At 44.9% G+C, this 24977-nt stretch overlaps 1 protein-coding gene across 1 annotated transcript in view; it reads left to right on the top strand.

The window, feature by feature from the left end:
* Window positions 1-24977, top strand: part of UBE2E1 (ubiquitin conjugating enzyme E2 E1) — a 45544-nt gene that overhangs the window by 5010 nt on the left and 15557 nt on the right. The window contains exon 2 of the mRNA XM_066584570.1: window positions 9622-9672. Coding sequence (XP_066440667.1) covers window positions 9622-9672 — 51 coding nt within the window. The remainder of the gene's footprint in view (window positions 1-9621; window positions 9673-24977) is intronic.

Here is a 24977-nt window from a genome sequence, read left to right as displayed (position 1 = left end):
CACACACACTCTCTCACACACACACTCTCTCACACACACACTTTCACACACTCTCACACACACTCTCACATACACTCTCTCACACACACACACACACACCTTAATGATCTTAATTTTCTGGCTCCTAGAACGCCTGGAAATGAGCTGTTCTCTCTGGTGGTTTATTTTGCCCATACATATAGTATTACATGCTGACCAGTTAAAGGTGTAATACACAGTCATGTCCATAGGAATGGGGGCAATCTTAGCGGATGTTGGCTTTGGGAGACCTCTGTGATACAAGTATGTCCTAATGGGACTTAGGGTAAAGGGGTTGTGTTGATGAGACAATTCCTCTTAGCATACTTGTGCATTCAGAATCCTGCCCTGCTGTTGTCTTAAAAGTATGGAAAAGTTCCATTATATACTAAAAGTCTAAAAAGAGACCGATAAGGTAAAGCAGATAAATTAAAGACCGGCACTTTTTCCCAGATCTGCTCTTGTTTTGTCTTAAAATTAAACTACAACTACACTCTGACAAGTCCATACAGTGAAAGCAGGCGCACAGAAACTAATACTTGTGGTGTTATTATAAAGTAACATTGTTTCTAGACATGTATATTTTTAGTTTCTTAGCTCTGATACAAAAGCTGGAAGTAACAAAAATATTATTGTAGAGATCTGCAGATGTTTGCTTGTTAAGGATCCCATTTGTTTAATGTTTGGTACAAATCGGGCTACTTTCACATTATGCCAGTATTTCCCAACTCCAGTCCTCAGGGACCCCCAACAGGTCATGTTTTTTTGGATTACACAGGTGATGTAATTACTGTCAGTGCCTCCGATATTGCCACAGATGTTCTTACTATAGGATATCTTGAAAACATGACCTGTTGGTGGGACTTGAGCACTGAAGTTGGGAAACACTGCATTACGTTTTTACTTCCAGCGCCAATTTAACCTTGAGTTTCTGTCTTCGATGCAGCAAACTGTATAGCGACGGAAACCTGGATGGCGCCATAGGGTGAAGTATGTGGGACCGAGACCTTTTTAGTCTCTGTTTTACATGGTTTCCATTCTTGCCAGTATTTTTAGAAGACTGCTTTCTTCAGTGCTTTTCTATACAGCTAAAAAGACAGGGATGGAAAACGTGAAACGGAGACCGAGGAGGTATTTTGTCTCACTTATTAGACTTTGATTCTGTCCAGGTTTTTATCCCCATGCAGTTTTTGATATGGAAGACACATATCCTAGACTAAAGTGGCACTGGAAGTATTCATGTAATGTGAATGTAGCCTTGCTGGTGGAGATCCTTTGAAAGTAAACCTAAATACAGCTTAAATATTTTAGACAAAATATAGCCCAATGCAGATCTTAATTCCAGGAACCAAGTTGGAATTTCACTTTTTTGTAGCAGTTTTTGAGCCAAAGCAGGGCCAGAATCGGATCCAGCAGGAAGGAGACGTATAAGGTCTTCATTACGCCGGCGATGTAGCATTGCATAGCCGCTGCTATGGGGCCTGACAATTAAGATTTTAAAAATCCATAGTTGATTGATCTCGCCGTGTAACAAACCTTTTGTTCCCAGGCTGTAACCCTTAAGGGGGTCTCATACAGACAGATTTTAATTGCAGAATCCACATCCACTGTTCGAACAGATTTGCCAAAGCAAAACGCAGTCTTCAAAAAGGCATGTGGTTTCGTCTTTTTTTTTTTTCCTTCACACTCGCGGATACGAACTGTGTATTTTGTGAGTGGAAGAAAAATCGCAGCATGCTGTATTTTGCTGCAGACTCCATGCAGATGGCCTCCATTGAAGTCAATGGAGATGTCCGAACTGCAGCCCATATGCAATTAACATTGTGTATAGGCTTCAGGTATCCCCATCATCGCTAAGCAACGGTGTGGGAAATAGAAACAAAGAAGTAAAAATAATTGTACTGCGCATGTCATACGCAGTACAGTTTAATCAGGAACGCAGGGTCACCGTCTGGGCTTACAGACGGAATCTGCTGCTGGCCTCCTGCATGCGGAATACAACACATTCGTGAGAGTCCAGCCTTAGTTCTTAATGTCTTAGGTCACAAGCATTTAGGAAATATCTATCAGTAGCTTTAAACTTTGGGTTTGTGGCCAGAAAAAAAAACACTTTATTCAAAAAATTCCTTTCATGCACTAATACCTAATTCAAATGAAGCAACCTTAAGGCTGGGTTCACACGGGGCGGATTCTTTGCGGATTTGCGGCGGGATTTCTGTGTGGAAATTCCACAAAATTTCAGGTTATGCGGCAAAGCCGCTGAAGAGCTTAATTTGTTCTTGCGTTTATTGTAGCGTATTATGTGCGGTTTTTATGCACTGAATTTCCGCAGGTAGTGATGTGCGTTTAAATCCGCAGCACTTTTTACATCATTTCCAGCGGTTTATAGAGCAGATTTGCTCCTTACATGAAGGCCTATGGACAAAAAAACGCAGCGGAAACATCCAAAGAATTCACATGCTGCGTCTTCAAAAACCGCGACACAACAACAATTCCGCAGTGCGGGAATATTTCGTTCTGTGAGAACAACTTTTTTTGCCAAAACAAATTGACTTTGGCTTGTACTGCAAACGCAGCGGTTTTTCTGTCCTGCGTATCTGCAATGGCAAAACACAGGAAATCCGCAGCAATTCCGCCCTGTGTGAACCCAGCCTAACCTAAACACAAATAATACTAGGTGGCAAAAATAAATGGAAATGTGAAGGGGCACTGACTTTTCAGACAACGTATGCTCATCTAAAAGCCTGTGTGTGTCTCATCAATCTCCTAAAATACTGTAATTAAGCTTTGTTTCACCACTGTAAATCAAGGTTGAGTTGCCGTTTCTGTAGCAACTGGGACATTAGGACTTCTTACTAGCTAGGCAGGAAGGACTTTCTTCACAGGTTCGTCTTCCCTGAACTCACACTGCTCTCAGATCTGCAGTCAGTGTGTACACAATCTTTGCCTCTCCTGATCTTCTGTTTACCTAACCTGGTATGTGCACTTGTCTTTATGTTGTAGGCATTATATGTGTCTCCAGTTTGTTGTGGGCAAAACAGCATCATTCTTATTGCATTGATCATTATTAGTTGCTTTACTAGGTCTTGTGTGTTTGTATGGTCACAGCATATATAGAGATCGCTATATACACACAAGGGCTAGGAAAGAAACTAATAAAGAGAAATCCAATAAGAATTGTGTCGGCCGCAGCAAACTTAAGACACATCTAAGGCTGCAAACGCACAGGCTGCAAAATCTCGCTACAAAACATTGCTACAAGGTGAAGCCCAGGGTTTCCAATGGGTTCTTTCACATGAGCGATGTTTTGTAGCAAGATTTTGTAGCCCATGCACATACAGCCTGATGCCTACAATATAAAGGTAAGTGCACATAGCAGGTGCTGTATTTATGTACTGATTGATGAGACACACACAGACTATTAGATGAGCACATGTCGGAAACGTTCGTGGCCCTTTAACACTAGGTTTGTGTTGCATAGGTCACATGTAACTAGTAATATTCTTTTATTGAGTCATAACTTTTGTTTTGCACCAATAGAGCTGATATTTTAGCTGGTCCTCTGCAGCGTATCACTACATATATCACACCTAATTGTATCAGATTGGAAACAATTGTGTCCTTGCGCATCTGTTTGCTTTTACAAGTTTAACAATCTGAAGTAGACTTTCTGTTGTTTGCAAGAGACAATCAGACAAACAAAGTATAGTCATCAGTTCTCCCAGAGCCTCCAGAGGTTGCAAGTATATACTTGCAAACAACAGAAAGTGTACTTCAGACATCCAAACCTGCAAAGACAAACAGATGCATGCACTGTGCGCAATCTGCCACGATTGATGAAAAAAAGGGTTTTGTTAGTCAGTAGAGCAAAATGTGATTGTTCTCAGCAAGAGAAACCAAGAAATCCTGTAGATATGATACCTTTTAATGGCTAACAAAAATACATGAGGTTAGTGCGAGCTTTCGAGCAACGCAGGGTTCTTCTTCAGGCTTAAATAAAATAGATCCGAAGAGGTATATATATATATTATATATATATATATACACACATACTTATGACAAGGCACAGATGTGGATGTGATTGGTTTGCGCTTAAAGGAATACGGCAACAGAAACACAAACCTTCTTAACTAGACACTGATGAGGGAGTGAAAGTTTAATGGTCCCTAAATTACTTGAGGGTGTTCACCAGGCCAGCAGTCTTTAGATGTCTCATACCTCCCATTCACGCATCTCATCGCCACACAATTAAATAGAGAAAGATAGAATTACCCGTGGCCGAGCACTTTTCTAGCCACGGACACGACCTAAAAGATATGAGAGTTATGATACTGAAGGGCAGTTTCAGGTCACAAAGCCATAGAAGAATTTGGGAATATAAATTTATAACAACTTTTGACACTTTGAATGGTGGGTTAAATTTTTCACAAGGATTTATGCGTAAAAGGGAGGTATGAGAAACAGCACAGAAAACACTGCTGGCCTGGTGACCCCCCAACACTAATTCAGGGACCATAAAACTTTCACTCCCTTATCAGTGTCTAGTTAAAAATGTTTCTGTTGCAGTATTCCTTTAAGTGCAAAACAATCACATCCATGTCTGTGCCTTGTCATAGGTATGTGTATATAAATATGCATGCTTCTTGGGATCTATTTCATTTAAGCCTGAAGAAGAACCCCACGATTGGGTGTGACGCGTGCTGTGATCTGCTGCATAGGATATATGACAAATGTAGCTCAGTCGGTACTAAACCAAAGTTATGACTCAGTAAATGCACACTACCAGTTTCATGTGACCTATGTGACACAACACTAGTATTTAAGGGCTTGTACACACAAGCGTATTTGCGCAGCATATTATGTGCGCAAATTTTGTGCACATAATACACAGTGAATAGAACCTGTTGATTTCAATGGCTTCGTTCACATGAGTGTATTTTTTCACGTGATGTGTGTTCGTGTGAAAAATACACTATATGGGCTTATTCAGACGACCGTATATCGGCCGCGTATTCATGCCGGCCGATATACGGTGTCCCTCTCTGCAGAGGGGGGGAGGCTGAAAGAGCCGGGAGCAGTGCACTGAGCTCCTGACCCTTCTCCGCCCCTCGGCACGATTTGCAATGGGAGGGGGAGGAGCTACTCCAGAACTTAGCTCCGTCTCCACTTATTGCAAATAGTGTCGAGAGGCAGAGAGGGGTCCGGAGCTCAGTGCACTGACCCCGGCTCTTCCAGTCCCTCCCCCTGCAGATAGCGACACCGTATATTGTCCGGCGCGAATACCCGGCCGATATACGTTCGTCTGAATAAGCCCTATGACCAATCTTGTGCGCATTTGCGTATCGCAAGAGCCTATTGAAATAATGGGCTTGTGTAAAAGTGCACAATAAATGTAGAAAACCTGCATATACGCAGAAAATCAATGTGACTGCATGTTTTCTTGTGTGCACGCACGATGCATTACTGCTCGTAAATACACGTGGGAGCAGGCGAAAGATGCTTGGAAAGCGCCTTTTCGGTCAAACAAATATGCAGCATAATTGCGCGGCTGAAATGCGCTTAACGCTGGATTCACACGAACGTATATCGGCTCAGTTTTCACACCGAGCCAATATACGTCGTCCTCATCTGCAGGGGGGGGGGGGAGGATGGAAGAGCCAGGAGCAGGAACTGAGCTTCCGCCCCCTCTCAGCCTCTCTGCACTATTTGCAATGGGGAGAGGCGGGATGGGGGCGGGGCTAATTCTTGGAACTCAGCCCCGCCCCCGTCCCGCCTCCTTTCGTTGCAAATAGTGCAGAGGGGCGGAGAGGCGGTGGAGATGAGGCAGAGAGGGGGCGGGAGCTCAGTTCCTGCTCCTGGCTCTTCCATACTCCCCCCCCCCCTCCCCCGCAGATGAGGACGACGTATATCGGCGTGAAAACCGAGCCGATATACGTTCGTGGGAATGCAGCCCAAGCCTGTATGAGCCCGGCCTAATTCTCAGAAACAAAAAAAGCTTTCTTGTTAATTAGTGTAATGGCTGCGGGCAGGCACCTGCAGAACCTCACAGGCACGATCAATCAACAATCCATTAACAATGAGCTTTTAAACAGTCAATTCGAAAACCGCATTGGCTTGGACGTCTGCGGGATTTTCTGTCTCCTGGTGGTGGCTACATGAGGCTGTACCATTAGTTGGTAATCGTGGGGCAGACACTTTATTGGACTTCATGTCAATCACCCTAGTGAAGAACATTCAAGTCAGTCGCTTCTCCTTAAGGCTTCTTCCCACGAGTGTATAACAGCCGGCCGTTATACGCTATGTTGGGAGAGATAAAATTAGTGAGCAGGCGCACAAATCAAACGTTCAGACGGCATGGGTCCCAGCGCATATGCGCCGAGACTACCATGCCGTCGCCCCTTTTCCCTTTCTCCCCATCGCAGGCTCACCTCTCTTTTCCTCCCTGCTCGTTCTTTGCAATGGGGTGGGGAGGGGGCGGAGCTAAGCGCCAACCCGTCCCACCTCCTCACATTGATGGCTAACTCCCTGCCACCTCCCACCTGCGGCTGCTGCCATGGGCTCCCATAGGAGCCCATGTGGCGGCTGACGTATTCCGGCCCAAAAGAGTTCCAGGACTATCTTTTGGGCCCGACGTCTCAGGAATACAGCCATGTGATACACTCATGGGAAAGTGGGAAAGAAGCCTAAGGCTGTTTTCACATAGCCGAGAAAATTGTGTGAGATTTGTGTGCTGCGAGACGCATAAATCTCGTGCGAATTTTAATGGGGTTATACAAATGAGCACGGGAAACAAATTTCAGCATGTCCTTTCTTTGGGCGTGCCATCGCTGTTCAATGACCCCGGCAGCAGCATCGCACCGCGTGCTAGGTGCACACGAGTGCAATGCAATGTGATGTCTCCCCACTAAAAACAATGGGAGGCGCTCTGCGATCCTCTGCTGTGGCTGACAGCCAAACACTGCAAGCCAAATGGACCCCATTATAGTGGGGCCTATCTGGTGCTGGTCAGATCTGGTATTTCCAGCTTTTTAGTTGTTTAGCTCCTATAACAAACCCGAACAACTGAATGCATAAGTGCCACTGTGAACCCAGCCTAAGGGCGCGGGGTCTGAATTGCGGAATCCACATTCCGCACCAATTCAAACCAATAGAGCATCCACTTGTTTGCTCGTGTGAGCGAACAGCGGCTGTGATTTTCCGCCAGTGGCAAAAAAATCACAACATGCACTACTTTCGCGCGGATTTCATGTGGACAGCTTCCATTGAAGTCAATAGAAGCCGTCCGACCCACAGCTCTTCCGCAATTGAAATTGCGGAAAGGTCGCAGATTCCGCATCATCGCTAGATGATGACAAAGGAAAAGCAGGAGTAAAAAAATATGTACTGCACACGTTTGACGGAGAGCCGTGCTGACCATCAGCAGTACAGAAAAGAGGACGAAAAGACAGGTACGCTGGGTCACCGGCCGGGCACAGAATCCGACCCGGTTGTGTGCAGCCGGCCTTACCAGCACTTTGTTGTCATGTGATATGTGGAGGTCCTCTTCACACATTACATTGTAGATGATCCTTTCCACTTATCGGATGTGTATGCCAGCACTGGGTAGATCTCAGCAGTCAGATAGACAAGGTATCTAGAAGTTTATTGCTGGAGCCTAACTGCCTGCTGCACACTAGTTACAATATTAGTGCCCCTTGGCTTCCTAGATTACTTTCTGTGTTGTCATTACAACTTTTTTTTATAAGTCAGTTGAGCAAAACATATTTTCTGGATAGTAACAGAATAATCTGGCCAATAAACCGTGATTACTGTAGGTGCCAAATGACGTGTGTCACATGTGGATATGTGGAAAGTGACCTTTGGACTGAGACCTACCAGAGCCAGGGAAGCCACTATAAACCCTTATGTACAAGTTGCAGGCGTTCTCAAACTTTCCCACAGCTTGTGTTTAATTTTACTACATAAATGAATCATTTCTAAAGTTGGCCAAGACGGAAACCATTGTCTGGCAATTGTCCAGAATTGTAGTGGAAATGGTTCCCATATTCAGTAATAGTCCCTTTACAATAAGTAATGTAGTTCTTGAAAGCATTTTAGGCAATGGTTTCTACTGGGCAGTGGATATGGCCATGATCTAGAGGAAGAAAAACGCAGTAATGGAGCCCCGGGGATTCTTATCTTATATGGTCATACGTGTTTTTCCTTGGGAATGATGGGATCCGCACACTGCTTGACTACCAACGCAGTAATGAGTTTTCCAGTGTCTGCTGCTAGAGGTTTTGATGGGAGGGGTTCCTTTTTTTTCTCCCTATAGTTTTTAATGCTCTTCACTCTAAAGATTGTACATGTATGCCCTCAGGGTGCAGGGTTTGTATGGAGGGGGATCAGGATCTGATTGCGCTCCATACAACAGCAGGTGCCGGCTGTCTATCTGCAACACCCGCCATCAGTGTGAGAGCTGATTACAGCTGCTAACTCCTTAAATGCTCTGATTGGCATTCGGGGGTCCTGAACAGCCCCCTCACCATGTCATCGCGTAGTGCTGTTTGGTTGTTGTGGCAGCCCAGGGCCTTCTGAAGCCCTTCAGGTATGCCATTTATTTGTGCCTATCAGGATGTGCTTGTGGCCTTTCCTAATAGAATGCCGGCAGAAGTAACATTTACTGCAATACTGAAGTATTGCAGTATATGGTATAAGCGATCAAACAAGTTCTCTATGAAGACTGAAAGTTAAAATAAGTTGAAAAAAAAGTGTTGTATTATTGTAAAAGATAAATAATACTAAAAGTTAAAGAAAATCTTTTTTTTTTTGCATTTATATTAAAAGGAATCAAAACAAAAAAAATCGCTAAACCTTAAGCCGGCTGCACACAGCCTGATTTGCATTGCGGAATTCGGAGCGAGCGTCCACCTCCGGATCCCGCAGCCAATACCTGCCATAGCATGCTATGGAAAAGCATTTTTTCCCTCTACACAGAGGAAAAATCGCAGCATGGTCTATTTTAGTGCAGATTCCGCACGGATATGGGAAAAGCAGGGATTAAAAAACAATCTGTACTGCGCATGTTGGACGGCTCGCTGTGCGGACCATCCGCAGTACAGAAAAAGAAGAATGATGTCAGGTACACGCAGATACCGGCCGGACACAGGGTCGGATTCCACTGCGGGCACACGCATGCGGAATCTGACCCGGTCATGAGCAGCCGGCCGTATTTGTTATCACAGCAACTGTAAGGCCTCTTTCACATGGGCTACAAAACGCATATATGTGAAGATGCATCGAGAGATGGCATGGTGTGATGTAAAGACACCCTTGCCATCAGTAATAAAGACTGACTATGTTGATGTAGATAAGGAGTGTGGGGCCTTACTGATTACTGCCTACTTTATGTAAGATAGTTGACTTAAGATTTTAGTGGTCCTTGTAAAAAGACTTCTGTGCCTTTCGGACTAGATTGTAGTCAGCGCTACATGGAGTCTCCAGCCTATGGATGCACCAGCTAGCTAGATACTCTCTGATTATTACGTCTGCCATGTCACATATTCCCTGCAGGTGGTTGGTTTTCAGTGCATTAATTCTAACTATTGCTTCTATTTGCTGCAGGATTCAGAAGGAGCTGGCAGACATCACCCTGGACCCTCCGCCCAACTGCAGGTTAGTCTTTCTGAGCATTACTCTTCCTGTCTCAATAACATTGTCCTGTGTGACATTGCTGACTCAAGACAGGAGAATGCTGCCGCTGGTGAAGTTGATGAATTGTTCCGATTCTTTCTACAATGTGTGGATAAAGAAGAAATAATTTAGACTTGCAGTTGGTAGGGTGCCTGAAATGAATGTCACAAGCTAATAGCATGTTAAACCGCTAATGGTTGTCATTCCACAGAGACAGCGGGGTCTGGAAATTCCTTTTCATTTATGCACAATTCTATTCCTTGCCTCCTTTTTATTACTGATCTTCCAGTTTGTCAGTCTTCACTGTAGTTGTTGCTTTTGTTTCATGAAACTGGGAACATGAGGATGAATGTGGATCTCGCTCAAGGAGCTGTAAAATGCATCGCACGGCCTCTTTATTAGGAACACCTGTTCTTTCACGATTGGAGTTTCAGGCCGAATTCACACAGGCGTATTTGCACGCACAATACACAGAGAATAGAATCCATTCATTGCAATGGGTACGTTCACAGGCACGTATTTTGCGTGCGCATTTCGGTCGTGCCAAAAATGCACAGCATGCTCTATTTTCCAGCACATGTGCACAGGCGAAGAACACATGTTACAGTCTTTAAGATATCGGGCTATTTCAATGGCTGAGAGCATAGTACAGAAAAACGTACTTGCCCGCACAAATACGCAACACACAGTAACATAGTATGTAAGGCTGAAAAAAGACATGTCCATCTAGTTAAGCCTATTAACCCCCAAATGTTGATCCAGAGGAAGGCAACCCCCATTCAGCAAAAATGCAGCACAAATGCGTGTGCAAATACGTATACGCTCGTATGAATCCGGCCTCACTGTAAGGCCGCTTTCACAGGGCTGAGAAACTCACGTGAGATTTGTGCGCTGTGTAAATATGAATGGAGCCATATACACCAGCTGCATGTTGTATCTCTTCAAGTTCCTCGAAACGCATCGCCCGTTGATTTTGAATGGCACCTTTAATGCATTGCATGGTTCTCAGATGCAAGGTTTCCCGTTGAAATCAATGGGAAACCCTTCCAATCGCGTATGAAAGTCACGCAAAAGGATTGGAATTTTACAAATGCGATGCGAGGCGTTTTTACTTGAAAATCGCATTGTGTTCGGAGGTAAATCGCATGGTCACTATATCGCGCTCGCCCGTATGTAGGTAGCCTAAGGAAACAACCTCAGGGTGCTGCACAGAATAATTTCAGCAAGTTTTATGTGGACCGTTTTCAATGTGAGTCCACTTTACTATGGTAAAATCAAGTGATCTGAGCGACTTCAAATGAGGCCTCATTGGTGCTGGATTAGTCAAGACCAGTCTTCAAAAAACTGCCAACCTTGATGACCAGATGTCCTCATGGAAGAGCATCCAGCGAAAGGGGATCCTGACTACAAAAAGGCTTGGAGAAGGATGTCGAAAATCGTTCTGATGAACAGGCAGTGCACAGTCAAACACACTGCATACGATTACAGTGGTGGTACTTCCATTAACATGTATATACACACAACTTGCCACTCATTAGCACCGATGAGCTATAACAGCAGATGACCAGTTCCAGTGAAGTCTAAACAGATAAGACTGGTGGGGAAAACGGCTGCAAAAACTAGATCACTGAGCGATGGAGAAACCTTTCCTGGTCAGAAGAGTCCAGCTTTCTGTCATACCACAATGATGGGATGGTCATAATTTGGTACGAGAAGCATGAATTGATGAACCCTTCCTATCGGCTGTTCAGAGCATGTCCATAACCCCCATCTGCAACTGCAAGAAGCTTCCTGTCTGCATGGGCCCATATTTATGCAGAACAATTTCAGCAGCTAGTGAGATGTATACTGGGATGAATTGCTGCACTTCTGAAGGCCAGATGGGGGTCTCTAATAAACTGGCCATTGGGAGTACGTTGTATGCTGTGGGATTGTAGGAAGATGAATAAAAATGAACTGACATTTTCTACGGCGCTGATTATAGTAATATGTGTAAGTGCTTTGTCTTTGAACAAGCCGTACACTTGTGTGTCCATCACGTGACTATGGGTGAGATTTGTTTCTTTCCTGTCCTGGGGAAGCAGTACTGTATATACTGGGTTTTACGGAATGGCCACAAGCAAGAAAACTGTGAGGATTTGTTACAGAAAGTAGATTTCACAATTGTACAATGTATCATTATGCAAAAAGTAACATCTAAGTGTGGTGTCACAGCTGTGCTCGGGGTTCAGCTGTCCTGCTCCGTTGGATGATGTGCTGTTAGTTGTCTGGCTAATGATCCCCAGCATTGCATCTGATACCTTCTACCGACTCTTCAGGACTTACCTGGAGACTGTTCCAGTTTATCAGGTCTTGTTCTGCACATTGGATCTTGGCTGGCTGCACCTTGTCAATTAGATGTTTTCTGAAACAACCAGTCCGCCAACTTTTTGCTTCATGTTGCCTAGAGAGGACTAAGCTGCAGGTGGAGTGAACGGCTCTATCACTACCACCAATCTCTTCCAGAATTAGAGCTGGCATTCATCCTAACTCTTCAGAGAACTACCGAGGAGCTGACAGCCCAAAGTAGCCGGTACTCCGAGTCGCTCTAATCTGTGACTAACATCCTGACTTGTACTTGTAAAAGTTCTCCATAAGGAAATGCACAAAATGAATATTCATTGACAATGAAGAAGACTTTTACAATCAGGCTGGTATACTCCCCGAGATCAGTTCTTGGGGCGAGACTGAAACAGACAGTACATTACGTAGGTCCAGCACATCCTGCACTCTTGTGTTAAACTGAATTATAGTTATGAGGGGAAACCCCTTTTAATAGTACGATTTGTCAGTTTTGTCTCTTGAAAGGATAGGCCACCAATGATTTATTTTTACTTTAAAGCCCCTTTACGTTGAGAATAGGTGGGATCTAATTGGAACAACACCAACTTTGAGAACACCTTGTCCCTGCTGAGTGACATTTCTGGTATGATGGACTGTAACTTGTACTTTGTAATGATTGCCTGCATTGTTGTGGCTTTAACCCTTTCCAATCCACTGTCTGACCTCTGAAGACATTATGATTTAAGGCTGTACAGCTCTGATGTTGGAAGACATCCGTTGGGGTTCCCTTATTGTATATTGCCAGCCTCTCTGCTGCCGGAGCCTATCCAACGTGTCACCTCATGCAGTACTGGCTTTAGCCAGCATATAGCGCTATTGTATAACGGCAGTAAAAGAGTAAGCCCCCTAGGAAAACCAGGGTACAAATTTGATTGGAAAGGGTTAAAGGGGTTTTCAGGCTATTTCTGATGATCTATCCATAGGATAGGTCATCAGTAGTTGATTGGCTGAGGCCCACAGGTCAGGTGTTCCAGCGCCCGTTGTCAGCAAAACAGGGTATGAAGTAGAAATGGATCACCTTAACTCCTGTGCAATGGCCGGCACTGGTAACTGCAGGCACAGTTCCCATTAAAATTAACGTGCCTTCAGTTACTAGTGTCCACCACTATACAGGGGTCGGAGCAATCTGCTTGCGGTCTGTATCGTTGTGTTTTGGCAGTAACAGTCGGTACCCGAACACCTGATTGGTCTTGCCCCTGAGTAGCAGACCCCAGCCGATCAGCTATTGATGACGATGAGCAATCAACTGAGAATAGGCCATCAATAAAAGTAGCCCAGAAAAACCCTTTTACATCAATTGCAAAAAAGGTGAAATTTATATTTTTAACTCCAGGTCTTATGAAGTGGGCAGTAAAGAGCTCAGCTGCTATTCATTAATGTTCTGTCAGTCTGCTGAACCTGAAACAGAAATTCCAGTATTACCTTATATTGCTTTATTACACGTTGCTGTACTTGGGTGTCCTCGGCAGTCCCATTGACACTGAATGGAGCAGCAGTGCGTCTATGCAATGGGTTTCTGTTCATTGTTGTGGGAGAATAAACTAAGATGTGAGGGACCCCCCTTTCTCGGGTTCGGTGTGGGTCTCAGTGGTCGGACCCCCACTAATCTATCAGTTTTCATACACCCAGTGGAAGGGTGCAAACTTGAAATTTCGTCAACTATCCAGAATACCCCTTTAAGAATTCCATAAATTTTGCATAATTGTAACCCAAAACGTATGTCTAGTAATATGTTCATACTTCTACCCAAATGCCTCTTAAAAAATCCCATCCCAAATCTTAAAAACAAAGCACAATCAATATTCTTTCACACTAACTTTCCCGTTGATACCCTGTCTCTCCAAAAATAAGATGCAGTCTTATATTATTTTTTGACCCAAAAGAGTCCCTAGGAGAAGGTCTTATTTTACATACCCAGCAGGCTCAGTTCAGGTCCTTCCCGCTGCTCTCCAGAGCGCTGGCGCAGTCTTTGGCCGCCCACACAGGATCACTTCCAGGTTACGGGATTCATAACTGGTTCTTAAAGCTCTGCAGTGATTGGCTGAACCGTGGTGCTCGAGGAACCAATCACAGCCATCGCCTCATGGAAGCGGGATTTATAAATTTACTAAGCAGTGGCTCAGCCAATTCATAAATCCTGCCTCCTCGAAGCAATGGTTGTGATTGGCTGAGCAGTGCTTTAAGAACCAATCAATGCAGTGCTCGAAGAACCAATCGCAGCCATCATTTCCTGGAGGCAGGATTTATGAATTCTGTAATCAGGAAGTGATCTTGTGTGGGCGGCCGAGGACTGCGCCAGGGCTCTGGAGAGCAGCGGGAAGGACCTGAACCGAGCCTGCTCAGTAATGTATTCCTGTTTTTTTATGTAATGTATCTAGGGCTTATTTTTGGGGTATTGCTCATCTTTCAAGCCTCCCTGAAAATCCTGTAAAATCAGGCTAGTGCTTATTTTCAGGGTAGTTCTTATTTTTGGGGAAACATGGTACTACCGATTCATTCAGAAATTATAATACTGGTATCCACCGAACCTAGATTCTCTCATCAGACTGCCAGATGGTGAGGCTTAATTAATTGCTCCAGAAAACTCCTTCCCATTGCTTCAGCCTCAAGGGCACGTCCAACACCAGGTGGATACACTGGATTGTCCATCAACATTTTTGGGGGAGGACAATCCATTGTTTTTACAATAGCAGCAAAGTAAATGACATTTTAGGAGTAGAGATGAGCGAGTATACTCGCTAAGGCACATTACTCAAGCTAGTAGTGCCTTAGCTGAGTATCTCCCCGCTCTCCTCCCAAGATTCGGGGGCCAGCGCCGGTGACAGGTGAGTTGCGGGGGAAAGAGAGAGAGATCTCCCCTCCATTCTCCCCCGCCGGCCCCCGAATCTTTAGAGGCGAGCGGGGAGATACTTGGCTAAGGCACTACTTGCTCGAGTAATGTGCCTTAGCGAGTATACTCGCTCATCTCTATTTAGGAGCTCTCATCCACCGGCTGCGGGAAACATCCCACTTGTAAATTGACCTGCGGAGTGGATTTAAAGCCCATAGCCTGTCAGTGGATTACACCCTTTCAATGACTGAGGTGAATCTGTAGGAAAATGCATGCCATAGCCTATGGTAACGCATATTAGACCAACTTAGCCATCACTGAAATCGTTCTATTTCCATGCGCTGGGGGGAACGTCTGTGAGTTTGTACGTAGTACCGCGTAATGTTGTTGGGGCTTCTAGGCCTTGTTTTTACCACCCTAGGTTGATCACACACAGTAGTCGGCTTTCCTGAACCTGCACGCTCATTTCAGTGTTTAGTACATTGTTTTGCATTGTCGATCAGCCTGCATAGCTGTTCTTTATCTCATGCCCGTGATAGGAGTCCACCCCAGTTTGTGTGTTGGCATGAAAGCCGTTTTCTGTCAGTACAATTAATGCAATGGAGGAGATAAGCGTAATTCTTTTATTATTTTGTTTAACTTTGATTTCGCTGTGTCACTGTTTGGGGTTTGTAGTCAGCTTTTGTGAAATTCTCTTACCTTTTCAATAGATGATGATATTTATGCCTGAAAATGGAAAAAAAATACATTTTCTGAAGATCAGGAATGTCAGGATTTTCTTTAGCGATTGAGTCCTGTGAAAATCTGCTGAACGGAAATTGTTAATGGTGGTTGGCAATAGAAAAGAGAAATAGAATACAGATTATACAATAAATATATAATGCAGCGCACATCTGCGTGTGTCTAGTGAGGTTTATATAGTGTACAGTTGTGAACCATTCTCATCCCAGGTCTGAGTTCACAGCACAATGACCCAATGGGGCTCTTTTAAGGGCAGAGCTTATTTTGGGTTTAAGGACGCATGTGCTTTTTCCATATAGATTATGACATTGAAGATTAAGGCATCGTGTCCACGGGCACGCACGGTTTCCACCCGTGCCCGCAGCCATGAGGCCAAAAATTACATTTTACTCACTTGTCCGGATGCTGTGCGGCTCTCCTCCGTCACGGACGGATATTCTTTCTTCTGCCTGGCGGCGTTCTGCGAGCATGCGTCGTGCTCACTTTTTTTTTGTTTGAATCTACTGCTCTCCCGCGGATCCGTGGCACAGTCACAATGACAGCTATGGCTTTGCTGCAGATATAACGGCTTCCATTGACTTCAATGGAAGCCGTCCCTGCGGGATCCGCAGAAAAATGGACTATGCTGCGATTCCTTCCCATGCCTGCAATACGCACGCTGGGGAAAAAAATCACATCCGTGTACATTAAATTGCCCTGCAGATAGTTTGGCGGATCTCCTGCGCGGGAAACAAGCGTGGATTGTATAATTAAAATCCGCCCGTGGACATTGGACCTAAAAGGAAAATAATGGTTAAATAATATCTATCTTTAAAACTTGATTCATACAATGTCATTCTTTGACACTTTCCTGTAAAACTCCTTTAATGATTATGCTGTTCTAACACAGTTTTCTTGCAAGTACAACAGTGAACAGGTGAAGCTATGTCGCCTCGTCCTTATTGTTCCGTTGTGCTTACATTAGTATGCATTTTAAGTTAACAATAAAAATAAAATATTTTAATATATTTCAACCAATATGTAAGTGCTGGTGTATGCACTCATACAGTCAAGAGAAAAATCACCTACACCCTTCTTTGAATTCTATGGTTGTACATATCGAGGCACAGTTTTAAAAAAAAAGCATGTGGATCTTAGAGATCTTGAAACTAGATAAATACAACCTCAGATGAGCAACAACACATGACACATTACAATCTGTCAATATTTGTTTAACAAAAAAACAGATCAAAATGCAGAAGCAGTGTGTGAAAAAATTAAATCTACATCATGAAATCAATAGCTTGTTGAACCACCTTTAGCAATAATGTGAAGTAATCTTTTTCTGTATGAATTAGGCCGCCTGTTCACATGCGTAGCGATATCCCACCGCAGATTTCTGCTGCGGGAGCCGCCGGGGAGCACTTTGGTACCGCAATTTTCCGCGATGAAACTATCTATAATGATAGGTTCTTCGCGGATAATCACGGGAAATCGCACCATGCCATGATTTTTAACGCAAGCGGAAAATCGCAAGCGATTTTCTGCTCGTGGACATTTGGGCTGCGCTTTCACATAGCTATCCTATGGAAAGTGTTCACTGCGTTACCCACGTGCGGATTATCACTGCGGGAAACGTGGACAAGAGGCCTTAGGCCTCCTTCCCACGAGCGTGACGGGCTCCGCAGCGTAATATTCCGCTGTGAAGCCCGTCACGGCGCCCCCCAGAGCCCCTATACTTACCTGCGGGAGATAGCGTGAAATCGCTTCCCCGCCCACCACCGCCGCGTCACCGCTCGTCACCGCTCGTCACCGCCCACCGCTCTCGCGTCACCAGCCGTGTCACGTGACGCGGCCGGACCGCGTCATTTGGCGTCATATGACGCTCGGCGGTGGGCGGGAAAGCGTTTTTTCACGCTATCTCCCGCTGGTTACAGCGGGAGATAGCGTGAATGGACGGCTTCCATTGACTGCAATGGAAGCCGTCAGTGCGTACAGCCCGTCCTCACCCGCAGAAAATAGAGCATGCTGCGGGTGAGGACGGGAGAAATCGCGGTGCGTAATTCCGCGGTGGAATTACGCATCGTGAGCATGGAGCTATTAGGTTCAATAGAACCTAATAGCTGCGTGCAACGCAGCGGATTTTCGCCGCGAATTACGCGGCGGAAATCCGTTCGTGGGAAGGAGGCCTTAATCTCTCACATTGTTCTGGAGGAATTTTGGCCCACTCTTCTTATCAGTGTTGCTTCAGTTTATTGAGCTTCGTGGCATTCATTAATCACAGCATTTCTACTGAGTCGATGTCTGGACTTTGGGCCACTGCAACATCTTCATGCTTTTTTTTCCAACCATTCTGTTGTAGATTTGCTGGTGTACTTGTGATCATTATTTTGTTTTATGACCCCAACTTTAGCTTTTGGATAGATGGTCTCACATTTGACTCCATTTTATTATACAGAGGAGCTCATGGTCAAGTCAATGACTGCAAGGTGCCCAGATCCTGTGGCTGCAAAATGAGCCCACATCCTCACCCGACCACTACTATACTTGACTGAGATATTTGTTTTTTGGCAAATGTAGTGCTGGACATTATGGCCAAACACCCTCACCTTAGCCTTGTCTGTCCAAAGGGCATTGTTCCAGAAGTATTGTGGTTTGTTCAGATCCAACTTTGCAAACTTTAGCAGTCCTGCCATGTTCTTTAAAGAAAGAGGCTTTCTCCTGACAACCCTTCCAAACATCCATACTTGTTCAGTCTTTTTTCTAATTGTACTGTCGTGAACGTGAACATTTAACATCCTAAAGACCCATTTAGACACAACGACTATCGCTCAAAATTATCTCAAAAGCTGTCTTTTCAGTGATAATCGTTGTGTGTAACTGCACTGACATCGTGCAGTTTTCGTTAAGCCGTCGCTCATCGTTGTGTTTCAGCATGCTGAAAGACAACGGTGAGCCTTATCAGGGATTCACAGCGGAATACAGCTGATACTATTGTTTCAGCTGTATCCCGCTATCTGATGACAGGCTAAGTAAAGAACAGAGCTGTCCAGCTCTGTTCTCCATACCCCTCACAGAGCGCTTGGCTGTTTAACAGCCAGGCGCTCCGTACAGAGAACAGCTGGATGCAGAAGACAAGTGGGGCCATCCCGCTTGTCTTCTGCCTCCTCCGCTCCGTTACACAGCCGGGCACTCCGAACGGGGAACAGCTGGATGCAGAAGACAAGCGAGGTGTCCCTGCTTATCTTCTGCATCCAGCTGTTTTCTGCTCGGAGCGCCCGGCTGTTGTACAGCCCAGCGCTCCGTGCAGGGTATGGAAAACCGAGCTGGACACCCTGCTTGTCTTCTGCATCCTCCACTCGCAGCGCAAGGTGATCGCTCATCTTTTGAGCGACAATCGTTGTGTCTAAATGGGCCTTTACTGAGGCCTTTAGACTCTCACCTGTAGCTCTTGGGCTTTTTGCAGTTTCTCAGAGCATCACATAGACTGACTTTTGGGATGAATTTCCCGTGAAAACTAACTGTTTTGAATGTTTTCCACTTGTGAATAATCTTTCTCACTCTTTAAGATTCAGCAATTGCTTCTCTAAGATCATTGCGGATGTTAGTTCTCCTTGGTATTGTGTTAACGCACACCTGAATGCTCCAGACCAGCAAACTGCCTAAACCTCTGTTTTTATAGAGGTACTCGTACTCGCTGAGGATCAGTTAATTCATTCTAGGGCATTTGATTATCAGCACCTGGCTGCTACTTACCCTCATAATACCTACGATAGCAGTAAGGGTAGTCTTCATTTTTCCTTCCCTCCTTCTACATTTTGGCCTAGATTTTGTTAAATAATGGCACAATGTAATTTGTCAAGTGTTCGTTTGAGTTGACCTTCTAAGGACCAGATGTGTTTTTTTATTCTGTTCTGATGCATAAAACTATAGAATTCAATGAGGGCGTACTTAGTTTTTTGTGACTTTATACCTTTTCTGCTTTTCTACAATGTTGAGCGTTGGTCTCTTCTCAGTCTAGAATTTTTCTAGTTTTTTTTTTTCATACTGACCAAAATAAAATAAAATGCTGTATCCTAGCTGTAGCTGTCTCGGCCCGGCCGTGTGCTCTTGTATGTGGCTCAGCGTGTTCCCTAAGGTTAGGTGTCACATTCCGGTGTTATTTGAATGTATCCACACATGGTGTGTTAATGCCTTGTGTTGCTGGCCTTTGCTCCAGGGACTCCTGCTGTAGTGTCATTACTGGATTTACTGTCATTGTTATTGCCACATTGAGTGCCAGACTGAAGGCACAAAAGGCAATTGTGTGAAGATCAACAGCAAATTAACAGCCATGTATATCCTTGAAATGTGATTTGTAATGAAACCTAAGGGGACGCTAGAAAGAGCATTCACCGCGATCTCTAGATTCAGCGCGGGTCTAAAAATAATTACCAAGCCGTTTCCGTTATTTGGGAAGGAAGTCGTTCTAACAGCTCTTAATCAACGTGCCGACCGTTCTCACATTGTAGATCTGATTATGAAAACAGGTATTGATGCCCGAATGCCGCCTGTCCGCAGCATGTACTCGCTCCTAGGTAATAATCTCACCCTTCAGATCCCAGAATAGGTCAATTTAGCTGTTTTGTGATTTTTAGATTGAAGTAATTTTGGGTTTCCAGTAGGCAGAGGACATTTGGGATCCCAGCTGAGCTCGCACAGCGGTATGAAAACTTGATATGAATGTTATTTTTACAATAGCGGCGGCTTCAGAAGTGGTGATTTCAGACCTGTAAAGTAGAAGACATCAAGGTGCTCCCTGCTTTGTGCTTTTTATTTCTACGTTACGCTTTTTTAAAGAGGTTATTTCAGTGTTGTGGTGTTATGCAGAATCCATCTGCTTATGACTGGATTTACACACAGCACTCTTGTGAAAAGAGCTGTACTTTTTTGGGCCTTTGTCATGGCATTTTGTGTGCTTTTTGGAAGGAGGGTACAAGAACACTGCAACCAAATATTACCTTTCAAGCCAATAAAGAAATGTAAAATGAACGGTATTAGTGTATCTTGACGTCACCGAAACTGATGGGTGGGGACAAGGCTCAAGCTGTTTGACAGCCAGGTTACACCCCCAGTAGATGATTGGCTGCAGTCCGGTGGCGTCCACATACAGCAGTACCCAGCTTGTCAGTTCTCCCTTTTTGCCCCCTACTGTCAGCAGCCCTTCAGAGTGTGTTTTTCCCCGGCAGGTGATCACAGGCCCACCCCCTTCCGGCTAGGTAACTGCGGTACGTGTAATGGGTGACTTCTCCCTGCTTGCCCCGTACCATGTCTTTTGGCGTTCTTGGCCTCGCTGCTGTGGTGGTTGTGCAGTGGCCGGCACCTTCACAAAGGCATGCAGGGAAAATAAAGTGTGTTGGGCAGTGGAGAGGGCAGTGACTGCGGCGGCTGCCACCTTCCACAATCACCGCACGTAAATGTAAGTGTGCTCGGCAGCGGAGGGGGCACTCACACCGGAGGATGGTCGGCAGTGGAGGCGACACTAACTGCGCCGTGCACCACCTTCAGAAATCACCCCTCCTTAATGCAAGGGTTGTGGGTGGCGTAGGGGGCCACTCCCAGCGGTGGACAGAACTGCAATGCTGCTTACAGAAAAGGAGAAGGCAAGCGCAGGGAAAGGCAAGCAAGGGAGCCGCTCGCAAACTTACATGACTGCCGTGCTGCATCCACTACACAGTGCCAAGTCCTCGCCTACACTAACAAGCTCCTGCAGCCAATCATCAGGGAAGGGGGGGCTGTAACCTGGCTGTCAAACAGCCTGAGCCTTGTCTCCACCCATCTGTTCCGGTGACGTCAAGATACACTAATACCAAAATGAACTATAGACTGAACTTTTTGGTTTGATTTTTTTTTTTCTTCCAAAAAACAGCATGCTCTGGATTAGCATTTTTTTAAAACGGGCTTCTCTGTAGGACTTAAAACGCCAGGAAAAATGCATGTTGTAAATATAACTACATTAAAAAAAACACACAAAGTGCTATCAAAAAAACTCATGGCATTATTTACAGTCTTTTTATAAAGGGTTGAACATTGATTTGCCGGAATTCTGTCATCCAATAGGTGGCGCTGCAGAGGTATTGTTCCATCCTTCTTATTTCCCAGAGGAGCATGCATGGCCTTATAAGTCTCCTCACTCACCTCCTAGGTGCTCTCCTTAAGGAGAGATGATACCCTTCTGTACTTACAATCCTTTACAAATGCTGAGAAAAGTGTGTGAAAGACCCCTGAGGGTAAAGCAAGAAGGGCCACCATATTGTGTATTTCTGTTCATAGAATCTAGATAATGCTCCGTTCACAGCTGGGTTGTGGTGGCCATTTATAACCAAAGCCATGATGCTACCAGGTCCGTCATACGAAGGAGACCAGTTGACCTCATTAACTTACTATGGGGTCCATGCAAGTTCCATTGTAATTAACATTGATTTTGTGGCAAGAATATCGCTGCTTGCACTTACAGACGTAACCTCAAACACAAGTGTGAGGAAGATCTGACCGTGACTTGGCGGCCTGAGCAACATTCTTCATATACATCTATGGGGAAGATTCAATCGGAAGAAACCTGCTTGATGGGGTTTAGAATTGTTAGAATGTGAAATTATGTTTCTATTTGAAAAAAGACGTTACATTGTTGCATATTTAGCTTTTATGAATTTTTGATAGCGGAGTGTTGTCTTCTTTTATTGGTCTACAGTAGCAGGTGCAGACGTGTAAAGACTATCTGTGGATGTTTGACATTATTAAAGGGGTTTTCCAGGGAAATACTCAGAAGAGGTCATCCATAGCTGATTGACCGGGGTCTGCTGCTCGGGAACACCCAATGTCTACACATGGAGCGCAAGCCGATGCTATGGCCACTACACAGGGGTCAGAGTAGCTTCGCTGGTAGCAGACTCCCGGTTGGCCAGGGTCCTGAGCGGCGGACCCCAGTCGCTCAACTATTAATGATCTATCCTAAGTATATGTCATCAATATTATTTCCCCGGAGAACTCCATTAACCCTAAAAAGGTAAATATAATACGGATTCATATTTTACAATTATTTATTATGTGATTAGCAGTCTCCATTAAGCTGATCGGTCAACGGCGGTCCAGTTCAACTCAACCATCCATAAACTTGCCGGTTTATTTCACCAGGCTTTAGGATGAGCAACTGGCATTCATATGTGGCAACAGATTGGGCAGGTTAAAATCTATAGTGTCTGAAGTTTAAAGAAGGAACCATCAGGCATTCACTACAGAAATGAGACTGCCAGAAATGTTGTTCCTAAATGCAGCTACCGGTAGCAGCGGGCACAACCTCCAGAGTTGACCTGGTAGACCACTGTGGTATTGCTGATGTGGCATGCCCACCCAGTGCTCTACGTCGCTCTACTTACGTGTCATTACCTAACCCAGTACCATACGGTAGTATTATATTATGTCATCCGAACAGGAACCATCAAATCAAACATCATAGGGGAACCCAGAGCTCATAGAAGACCCAGTTTTACAGCATGTGTGAAGGGGCCACGTATCTCTCTGTAATGTCTTAGAGTTCATAATCGTTGCAAAGGAATGTAGTAATTTATGTAACTTCGGTGGAACTTGTGCTAAGCATGACTGATGCGCTCTAAGAGTTAGTCATGGCAGACCGCGCATCTGATGTTTGTGACTATTTTGTTTTATTTGAGGGAATGTAATCTCATAACGCATTTCTCCAAATGTATAATATCCCTATTCGTTGGGTTGTAATTGGTTGATTTCATTCAAACTGGCCATAGGCGGTGCGCTGCAAGCATGTAGAGCAGTGCGCGGACCGAAAATGATGAATACAGCTATATAGTGTGAGAATGGCAATCAGTCGCCCCATAAGGTTTAGGTTATGGCCAAGTCCTGACTGAAAAAGCCCAACAGGTGTGCACAAACTATATTATATAGCCGTTTTAAGGATGGGTTTTCACAGGGCGTATTACTGGCGGAAATCTCGCTTAGCCACGGGTTTTGAAGCGGGTTGGCTGCACGCCTTTCTGTTGCATCCGGCCCTCCTATAGAGGAGAGCGCAGCCGCAACGGGGGAAGAAAAAGAATGGACATGCTGCAGCCTGCAAATCCGTGGCACAGCGCCGGCTTTGTTGCAACGGATTCGCCATTCCGTGTGGACGAGATTTCTCAGATTTCTCGTCCACATGGCTGGCTAATCCCGGGATTAGTAGTGGCAGGCGGATCTGCCCTGTGTGAACCCAGCCTAAGGGGTTATCCCAAAATCTATAGTTATCCTCTATCTGCAGTGAGGAGGTGATTGACTGGACTGGCGGTCACACATGCATGGTCCCACTCCATTCCCGGAGATAGCCCAGTTGGTAGCTACTATCAACCCCATTGAAATGAATGGATCTGTGGCCGCGCATGCATAGTCAGCGCTCTACTCAGTCTGACATCACTGTGGGTGGAAGAAGCAACCGAGAAGAGGGACTCTTGACGGGACCGCTGTTCTCAGGATTGGTGACACTGACTGATCATAGCGTTATTCCCTATCCTGTTCATAACTTTAGAGTTTGGGATAACCTCTTTAAGAAAACTAGTTAATATTGACTGTTTTGAATTGCGCCGTTCTGGTAATTCTTGGGAGTTCCAGTCATTAATCATTTATTACCTAAAATGACATAACCCATTTAGTAGTTTCCACACCTTCATAACTGGGCTGAGGATAAAGCTGGAAGTGTAGGAGAACTCTCCGGCAGCTGTGGGTGGGTTCACGTCTACGGAGGGCAGCTGGTGGGGCTCATCTGTGTCCCTTTATATAGGCTCCTGGCTTCCTGTTGGATTTTCCCTGTGTTCTATGTAGAGATAGTTGTGTTTTCTCTCCCACATCTTCTGCCTCGGTGACTTGTGGGTGACATGTACAGCAGTTTCTGGTGACCTTGCTGCAGGTTTTCCCTTTCATGTTTGTGACAGATTTGCCATTTCCTCCAGCGTACATGTATTTTAGGAAGACATTGCTGAAATTGCTAAATCCATAATGAAATGGCAGTGAAGATCTCGCCTCTGTCACCTGGTGTTTCCGTATGTCCCTTAATGTGTAGTTTGTTATCTAGTTATGCGGGTGATGTGGCTACAATGATGCAGAATACACCAGTGCCTATTCCTCTACTGATTGTCTTCAGTATTTCATACATTCAGGTTGTCTGCCTAGAGGGGTTGGCACGTGCGTATTTGGATTGCGGATTCTGCAATTCGCCGTCTGTGCGGGCAATATGTGGGCATTGAAAGGCATGCATTTTTTGCTGTTTCGTTCATACTCACAAATTCTTTGAGCGGATGAAAAATTGCCACATGCT

The sequence above is a fragment of the Eleutherodactylus coqui genome, chromosome 12, assembly GCF_035609145.1.
Source record: "Eleutherodactylus coqui strain aEleCoq1 chromosome 12, aEleCoq1.hap1, whole genome shotgun sequence".
NCBI lineage: Eukaryota > Metazoa > Chordata > Amphibia > Anura > Eleutherodactylidae > Eleutherodactylus > Eleutherodactylus coqui.
Note: the sequence above shows the minus strand (reverse complement) of the source record. Positions and strands in the feature narration are given on the sequence as shown.